The 8,134-nt window shown below is 65.1% G+C and overlaps 1 protein-coding gene across 1 annotated transcript; it reads left to right on the top strand.

The window, feature by feature from the left end:
- The first annotated feature begins 1,281 nt into the window (after positions 1 to 1,281).
- On the top strand, positions 1,282 to 7,880 carry CAMKV (CaM kinase like vesicle associated). Its single transcript, XM_058845206.1, has 11 exons — positions 1,282 to 1,373; positions 4,436 to 4,544; positions 5,748 to 5,879; positions 5,958 to 6,032; positions 6,108 to 6,246; positions 6,327 to 6,447; positions 6,682 to 6,757; positions 6,837 to 6,973; positions 7,051 to 7,129; positions 7,203 to 7,290; positions 7,428 to 7,880. The coding sequence occupies exons 2-11, from the start codon at positions 4,450 to 4,452 to the stop codon at positions 7,878 to 7,880; spliced, it is 1,395 nt and encodes a 464-aa protein (XP_058701189.1). The 5' UTR covers positions 1,282 to 1,373; positions 4,436 to 4,449.
- Positions 7,881 to 8,134: the final 254 nt, after the last annotated feature.

Genomic DNA, 8,134 nt, shown 5'->3' with positions numbered 1-8,134 from the left:
GAGGTGCAGAGATTAATAACCGTGGTGCGCTGCTGCCAGCCGGTATGATTAAACTCTTGATTAGAAGCTCAAACTACAGTGCCCTGCTAATTCCCCCTGCTCTCACACACCCTTAATTACCCAGCATGGGTGGTGGCAGGCCTGGGGCTGGCAGGGCTCGGTGCCACACAGGGGATGGGTGCTGGGGGCACCCCAGCTGGTTTTCCCTTGGAGTGCTGGCTGGTCCCCAGTGAACAGAGGGGAGACGCTGGTTTTGGGACCCTGGCGTCCCCATCCATGGGCGGGAGGGGGCTGTGGGTCCCGGGAGTGGACGGCCACACCCGTGTGGCAGAAGGTGCGAGTCAGGAGGTTTGGGGAGCTGGGGTTTGGTGGGCACAGGGGCGGGGGGAAAGTGGGGGTGCAGTTCGGAAGCAGCACTATATGGGCAGCAAATGCCAACGTGTGGCACGCAGCCCTTGGGGAGGCTCCACACACGTGGCTGCACGGCGTGAGGAGTGGGGGGGCGAGAGGGCTGGGGAAGGGACCGGTGCCCTACTGTGCCCTGGGGACCGTGCTGCCCACCCCGGGCTGGGTCCCGTGCCTGGGCTGTGGGCACAGATAAGAGAATCAGGGCAGCCGATTTCTTGTCCCTTTCTTGTTCCTTGCCCCAGGCTGTGGGACAAGGACAAACCCAGTCATGGGGAAGTGAGTACAGCCTCCGGCCCTGCCGCTGGGGATGAAGTTGCCTGGTTCCCACTGGATGATGGCACAGAGGCAGGAACATGTGTCTGTCTACCCGTGTCCCCGTGGTGCCTTTTAGTGCCCTCGGGGGACAGATACCTGTGTATCCGTGTATCTGTGATACCGTGGACTAAGCCCACGATCAACTTTGCTAAAATTCTGCTCCCATCCCATTCCGAGCCAGGGGCCACGGCACAGCCCAGGGGATCCCTGCTCACTCCAGGCGGTGTGGGGAGGTCCCATGGGGTTCCCGGCTCCCAGGGTGTGGCGGTGACCCAGCTCGGTGACAATCCCCCCGCGACCCGCCCGCCTCGCCCGTCCGCTCCCAGCGCCACGCGTGACCCGTCCCCACGGGCGGGGCGCGAAGTTTGGCGGTGACGTCAGAGGAGGGGCGGGGCGTGAAAGGGGGCGTGGCCCCCACGGTCCCACCCCCCCAAGTTGCCGCGCCGGGCGCGCGGGGCCGCGCCGCGACGGACCGACGGCTCGGCTGGGATCGGCGGGGATCGGCTGGGATCGGCGGGGATCGCGGGGATCGGCTCGGCTCGGCCCGGCTCGGCCCCGGCCCGGCGCGGGAGGGCGGGCGGGAGGGGCGCGCTCCCCCCGAGCGGCGGCCCCGGGCCGCGGCCCCCCGTTGCGGTCGGAGAGGCGTGCAGGTGAGCGCCGCGCCGCGCCGGACCGGGGGCGAGGGGGGCCGGGCCCGGCGTGGGGGGGCGTTGCTGGCATCTGTCACTGTCTGGCCCGGGGCTGCCCCCAACTCCCCTCCCGCCCCCGATGGCCCGGGACGCCCCGACGGGACCGCGCGTATCCCTGTCCGGTGCGTGCGCGCCCCGACGGCTGCCCGCCGCCGCGCTGTCCCCGCCGGCACCCCGCGTCCCGCAGACCCCGATCCCCGACGGGCGTCGCGGGCACGGCGAGCTGCCGGAGCCCGGCTCCCCCCGCGCCTCCCCGCTCGCCCCCCGGGCCGCTGCTGCCCCGGTGCCGCCCCCGTCTCCGCGAGGAGCCCGGAGAACCGGGCCGGCACCGCGGCAGGGGATGCTGCCGGGGAGCCTCTCTCCGTGGTCCCGGCGCTGAGCATCCCCTCCCGGACCCCGCACCTCTCTCTCCCGCAGTCCGCTCCCTTCCCGCTGCCGCAGCGCTCCGAGCCGGCCAAACGCAGACCTCCCTGCGGTGCGCGGCCCGGGCAGTCCCTCCTCACGCCCCGGGCCGGGGGCGGTGGGACTCCCCCAGCCCTGTCTCAGCCCCAGCTCGGCGGCTCCGCGGGCAGCGCTGGGCCGGCCGGCCCCTCCGCCTCCCCTCCGCCTCCCGCTGCCTGCCCGCTCCCTGCACTAGCAATATTTCGGTCCGTCTTAGCCCGGCTGCGTTTTCTGCCTGTCCCCGGTACATCCTTCCCCCGGGACGTGGGGGCGGTATGGCAAGGGGAACCCCCCACGGACATGTCCAGGGCAGCTGCAGGTGGAAGCGGGGCTGGAGATTAAATACCAGCCGGTGGCACCTCACACCGTGGGGCAGAGCTGGGGGTCGGGGGTTGGGGGGCCCCGCTGGCGAGGGCTGCACGGCTGCGTCATCCCTCCGTGCCATCCCCACCCGGCCACCCACTTCCCCGCTATTGTCTTACACCCGCTGTTGCTTCTGTTCCCAAATTAGACACTTGGAGGGGGGTGCTGGCTGCGTGCGGGTGCCAGCGCAGCACCGAGCCTTCCCCCCGGCACCCCGGGGAGGGAGCACTTTCGCCCACCTCTTGCCTGGGTGCCCCTGCCCCGGTGGGGGTGCTCTCAACTGTGGGGTGCAGGTGCTGACCCCGATGTTGGGCTGGGTGCCAGCCTCCCTTGCAGGGTATCCCAGGTGCGCTGAGCTGCTCGAAGCCAGCCTGGGGCAGGGGAGGGTGGCAATGCTCAGTCCTGGCAGGATGGGTCCCCATTAAACCAACGGGAACTAATTGTATGAGCGCAGATTAGCTGAGTGCTCACAGAGACAGCAATAAAATCCCGATATATCATCCCAGCCGGGTCCCCTTCCCAGCTAATCCTGGCACTGTGCTGCCAGTGCTGGCAGTCTGCCTGCCCACCCGCCGGCCAGCCCTACCCCTGATGACCTGTGGCACTGAGCCCACCGCCCCTCCAGCAGCTGCCAGGACAGCCCTCATTCCCCTTGGCCAGGTACAGTGGCACGGCAGAGCCGGTGTCGTGTGGCACGGGGACACAGGTGTGCCAGGATGGGCACATTTGCCGGAAGAGCTGCTGGGATGAGTCAGGTGTAGGCTGCAAAGCCTCACCCAATCTGGGGAACAAGCAGTGGTGTCCCATGGGTGCTCTGCTTCTCTTTTGGGACTCGGTGCATGCTGAGCGGGACTGGGGCAGGTGCTCTTACCCAGTGTGGGCTTTCCTGGCAGGACAGTGCCTGGGTGCCTTACAAGCTGGGAGCGCCCATTCTGTGGGCATTGCTCCAGCAGGCACAGAGGCAGGTCAACCCCAAAGGATGGAGGCAGGAAGGAGCATCCCCCCATTCACTGGCTCATCACACTCACGTCCCACCCAGGTTTGGGTCAATCACCCCAGGGAGCACTTAAGTGCATGCCCTGGGTGCTGCAGGCAGCGTGCCTTCCTCCCAGGGCCCACACAGCAGGGATGGGGCTGTGCACCTGCAGGTGGGTCGGGTGCTGCCGGGTGCTGCCCGTCCCTGCCCCCTCCAAAGGATGTGCCGCTTTCTGCATCTTCAGCTCCCATTGCCATAGCAACAGGCTCAGCGCTTGGGTACCCGCGATGCCGGCTCCCGCATCCCGCATCCCGCAGCCATCCTGCCCGCAGCCCTCGCCGCCGGCGCGGCACAGCCAGGCCCGCACGGCACAGCGTGCTGTTTGGGGAGCTTTAGCGCTGGGCAACGGGTGCCTGCAGCATCGTGCCAGCCTCCCATCACAAGGTCCCGCTCAGGCCCATCCCAGAGGGCTGGGGGACCCCAGGCAGCTCTGTCATCTTCTGAGCCATCAAAAAATAATGTCAGCTGAAACTTCCTCCCGGTAACACGGTGGGAAAGGGAAAAAAAAAATCACTTTATGTGACCAGGTTTTTTTTTCTGGGAAGCTTCCAAGAAGGATCTGGTTTTGAAGGGGTCCCAACAGGGAAGCAAGGGGCAAAGCATCCTTTCTAAAGGGCTGGAGAAGCTGGCGTGTGCCAAGGCTGGTGTCCTGACCGCTGCCGGTGGCAGGAGGGCTGGCACCTCCAAGCTGCAGTGCCACCTGCTTGGTGCCAGTCAGGGCTGGTTGGGGATGGGAAGCTGAGACTGGTGTAACCCACTGCACATGTGACAACGTGTGACAATGCTCCGCCTGGGGAGGCCCCGTCTGCTGAAATGTTACCGTGGGCAAAACTGGGCTGAGAAACAGGAAAGGATCTGTTCACCTCCGCTTGCCTCCCCAGTGGGTGCTCCAGGCACTGTGCTAACCCTGACTGCTAATTAATTATTAATAATCCACAAACAGAGGCCAGAGGGGCCAGCTTGTGGCTGTGCTGGCAGCCTGAGCCCAGGCAGAGAGGCTGGATGCCACAGGGATGGATGCACATCGGTGGGGCTGGGCACACGGCGGCTTGCGGCAGCTGCAGAGCACGAGCAGCCGCTGTGCTCAGGTTCCACGTTAATTAGCACAGCTCGGGAGGGTCTGCTGTGGCTCCAGGGGGCCCGGCAGTGCCGGGGCACTCACTGCCTCTCCCTGCCCTGCCAGCACCGGGCCCTGCGATGCCGTTTGGCTGCGTGACGCTGGGAGACAAGAAAGATTATAACCAGCCGTCTGAGGTGACCGACAGATATGACCTGGGCCAGGTCATCAAAACGTGAGTTGGTCCCTCCACGGCCCCACGGATGCCCTGGGGAACCCCAGCCACCTGTGTGGGGCTCTTGGGGTGCTGAGGAGTGGCACAACACTGCCTGTGGGGGCTCTGGGAGTGCTTGTCCCCAGCTGGGCTGGGATCGCAGGGTATATTTTGGGATGGCTTTACCCTAATTAGTCCCTCTTGCTCGTGGGTGCATGGGGGATGTACACAGCTAACTCCAAGCAGGGCAGTGAGCTTTCCCTCTGCTGCTGGCTGCAGCTGGGCAGCTTCCCGTATCCCTCCCTCCTCCCCTTAAGATTTGCAGGGATTGCAGCAATTCCACACGATCCTGGCTCCCTCGAGCATTTTGTGAATCAGGAGGGCTCAGCTACAGCAAAGGAAAGGCAGATGTCACTTGGGGGGCAGTGGAGCACTGCTGCTTCCCCCAACTTTTATCGCCATGCTGAAGAACCTGTTAGGATGCGCTCAAAAAAATTAAGCCCTCACGCCCCTTGAGAGCGGCTTGATCGCAAAATAGGCACCAGAATTTTTTCCATCGACTTCCAAAACACCTTGGACAGAGGTCATACCTGGCAGGGTCACACTGGGTGGCAGTGGGGACCTTGGTGCTCTCAGATCTTTGCTCCATCCTCTGGGCAGTTAGTCCCAAAGCCCACAGGTCACTGTTTCCTTCCACCCAGGGCAGTGGCCATGAGGATTTCAGCGCAGTTGGGGGGATTGGAAAGCCAACAGCTTTGCTGGAGCAGCGCCAAGTGCCCCCCAGGGGCTCCCCTGCAGCTCCAGCCTGGCCGATGGGCTCAAGCACCATTAATAATAGAACAGAAATACTGCAGCTACCGGCACATCTTCCTTTCTTTCTCCCCGACTGCTGTGCTGATGCTAATGTTGGGTTTGCTGCTGTTCCACCTTGGCACGAGTGGCTTCACAGTGGGTCTTACCCCTCCTGTCCTGAGGATGGGGCTTTTTAAACAGCAAATTCTCCCCCTTCCCTATCAGTTTGCTTCTTCCATATCAGTTGCTTCTCACTGCTGTTTTTTTTTCTTCCCCTCCAAAGTGGTTTTGAGCCACAGCTTTCTTCCAGTTCTGTGGCACCTTCCCTGACTGCTGGGATCTAGGGGAATGCTGGTGGGCCCAGGGACCACCCAAACACCCCAGTCTCAGTGGTCCCCAGGAACGGGGTGATGTCTGGGGGTACCCTTGCAGGGAGGAGTTCTGTGAAATCTTCCGGGCCAAGGAGAAGTCGACGGGCAAGTTGTACACCTGCAAGAAGTTTCTGAAACGGGATGGGCGGAAAGTGCGGAAGGCAGCCAAAAACGAGATCATCATCCTCAAAATGTGAGTGCTGGGGCTGGAGAGGACCTTGTGCTACTGGGCAATCTGGGAACTCGCAGCCATGCCCCTGTCTCTCTTCAGGGTGAAGCATCCCAACATCCTACAGCTGGTGGATGTCTACATCACCCGCAAGGAATATTTCATCTTCCTGGAGCTGTAAGTTTGGGAGATTTGGGGGAGGGAGGGGGTGGCCCCACCAGGGGTGGGTCTCCTCAGAGCTGCTGTCTGCAGGGCCACTGGCCGGGAGGTCTTCGACTGGATCCTGGACCAGGGCTACTACTCGGAGAAGGACACCAGCAATGTCATCCGGCAGGTGCTGGAGGCTGTTGCCTACCTGCACTCACTCAAGATCGTCCACAGAAACCTCAAGGTGGGTGGCAGGGGGGTGGGAGCACCTATGGGTGCTGCCATGCCCCCCTGTCCTGGCACTCACAGTCCCTGTGCCAGCAGCTGGAGAACCTGGTGTACTATAATCGCCTGAAGAACTCCAAGATCGTCATCAGTGACTTCCACCTGGCCAAGCTGGAGAACGGGCTCATTAAGGAGCCCTGTGGCACCCCCGAGTACCTGGGTGGGTGAGAGCCAGCTGGGTGGGCACGCAGGGGTGGGCAGTGCTGGGTCCCAGCAGGTCCCTGCTGCTCCTTACCATCCACTCCTTATTACCTGCTGCTGCACCTCCCGTTCCCCATCACCCTGTGGGCTGATCCTGGGTGCTTCCAGTGGGCGCCTCCTACTCCCCCAAGAGGGGCCAAGAGGCCGGGTGGCTGGGGACCCCGGGGGATGGTTGCTCTTCTGTCTCTCGCAGCTCCGGAGGTGGTGGGGCGGCAGCGGTACGGGCGGCCGGTGGACTGCTGGGCCATCGGCGTCATCATGTACATCCTGTGAGTGTGGGGTGAGGGACAGGGTAGTCACACGAGCTTGGGGCTGGGGCTTGACTGAGCTCCCCACCACATTCCCCAGCCTCTCGGGAAACCCCCCTTTCTACGAGGAGGCAGATGAGGATGATTACGAGAACCACGACAAGAACCTCTTCCGCAAAATCCTGGCTGGGGACTACGAGTTCGACCCACCGTACTGGGATGACATCTCGCAAGCGGGTGAGCCCCACACTGGGGGGGTACGTGGGGTCCTGTGTTGTCCCCTACTGGCACTGACTTCTCCCCTGTGCCCCCAGCTAAGGAGCTGGTGACACGCCTAATGGAGGTGGAGCAGGACCAGAGGATCACAGCGGAGGAGGCCATCTCCCATGAGTGGTGAGCAGCAGCAGGGTCAGATGGGGAGTCAGGGGGGCTGTTGGGGGCTGCTCACCCTTCACTGCCTCTCCAGGATCTCTGGGAATGCTGCCTCTGACAAGAACATCAAGGATGGTGTCTGTGCCCAGATCGAGAAGAACTTCGCCCGGGCCAAGTGGAAGGTGGGTGTGGCTGTGCCGTGCCTCCGTGTCTCCTCTCAGCCGAGCCCGGTCCCCCAACATAGGGCGGGCTATGAGCCTGGTGAAGCTGCCAGTCCCTGCCCGTCCGCCAGTCCCACACCCCCGTCTCTCCCCCGCAGAAAGCCGTGCGAGTGACCACGCTCATGAAACGCCTGCGGGCGCCCGAGCAGACGGACACGGCGGCAGCCCCGGCCCCGGCAGCGACCCCAGCCCCGGCAGCGACCCCAGCAGCAACTCCAGCCCCGGCAACGACCACGGCCCCGGCAACGACCACGGCCCCGGCAGCGACTCCGGCCGCGGCAGCGACTCCGGCCGCAGCCCCGGCTCCCGCCGCTGCGGCCACGGAGCCCGCGGCTACAGAGCCCACCACCGACACCGCCACGGCCCCGGCCCCGGCCCCGGCCCCGGCCCCCGCCACGGAGCCCGCAGCCCCCGCCGCCACCGCCCCGGAGCCCGCAGCCCCCGGCACACCGCCCGCCGCCGCGCAGCCCCCGGCCCCCGGCACACCGCCCGCCACCACATGTAACGAGGTCGGGGCCGCCGCCGAGCCCCCCAGCGAGCAGAGCGGCTGAGCGGCCCCCGCGCCCCCTGTACATAGCCCCGGCATGGCCCCCCACCCCCGCCTGCGCCCCCTTTTCTACGTGCCCCGCCGGAGAGCCGGCCGCGGGGCAGAGCCCTGCATGGCGCCCGTTCCCCCACGTCCTCCCAGCTCTCTCAGTCTGTCCCCCGCCGCCGTCCCCTCCCCCGGGGATGCCCAGAGACGCGGGGCAGCCCCCCTCGGCCGCACGTCCCGCAGCGCTGGGGGGGCGTCGCGGGGCCCCGCCGG

The sequence above is a fragment of the Poecile atricapillus genome, chromosome 9 (genome assembly GCF_030490865.1).
Source record: "Poecile atricapillus isolate bPoeAtr1 chromosome 9, bPoeAtr1.hap1, whole genome shotgun sequence".
In the NCBI taxonomy this organism is placed as follows: Eukaryota; Metazoa; Chordata; class Aves; order Passeriformes; family Paridae; genus Poecile; species Poecile atricapillus.
Note: the sequence above shows the minus strand (reverse complement) of the source record. Positions and strands in the feature narration are given on the sequence as shown.

What these genes read in the sequence shown, in the direction of transcription:
- CAMKV (XM_058845206.1), top strand. Translation starts at nt 4,450, where the DNA reads ATGCCGTTTGGCTGCGTGACGCTGGGAGACAAGAAAGATTATAACCAG. An exon ending in GAGATCATCATCCTCAAAAT is followed by an intron (nt 5,880 to 5,957) that starts GTGAGTGCTGGG and finishes GTCTCTCTTCAG; the next exon opens with GGTGAAGCATCCCAACATCC. An exon ending in GGCGTCATCATGTACATCCT is followed by an intron (nt 6,758 to 6,836) that starts GTGAGTGTGGGG and finishes CACATTCCCCAG; the next exon opens with CCTCTCGGGAAACCCCCCTT.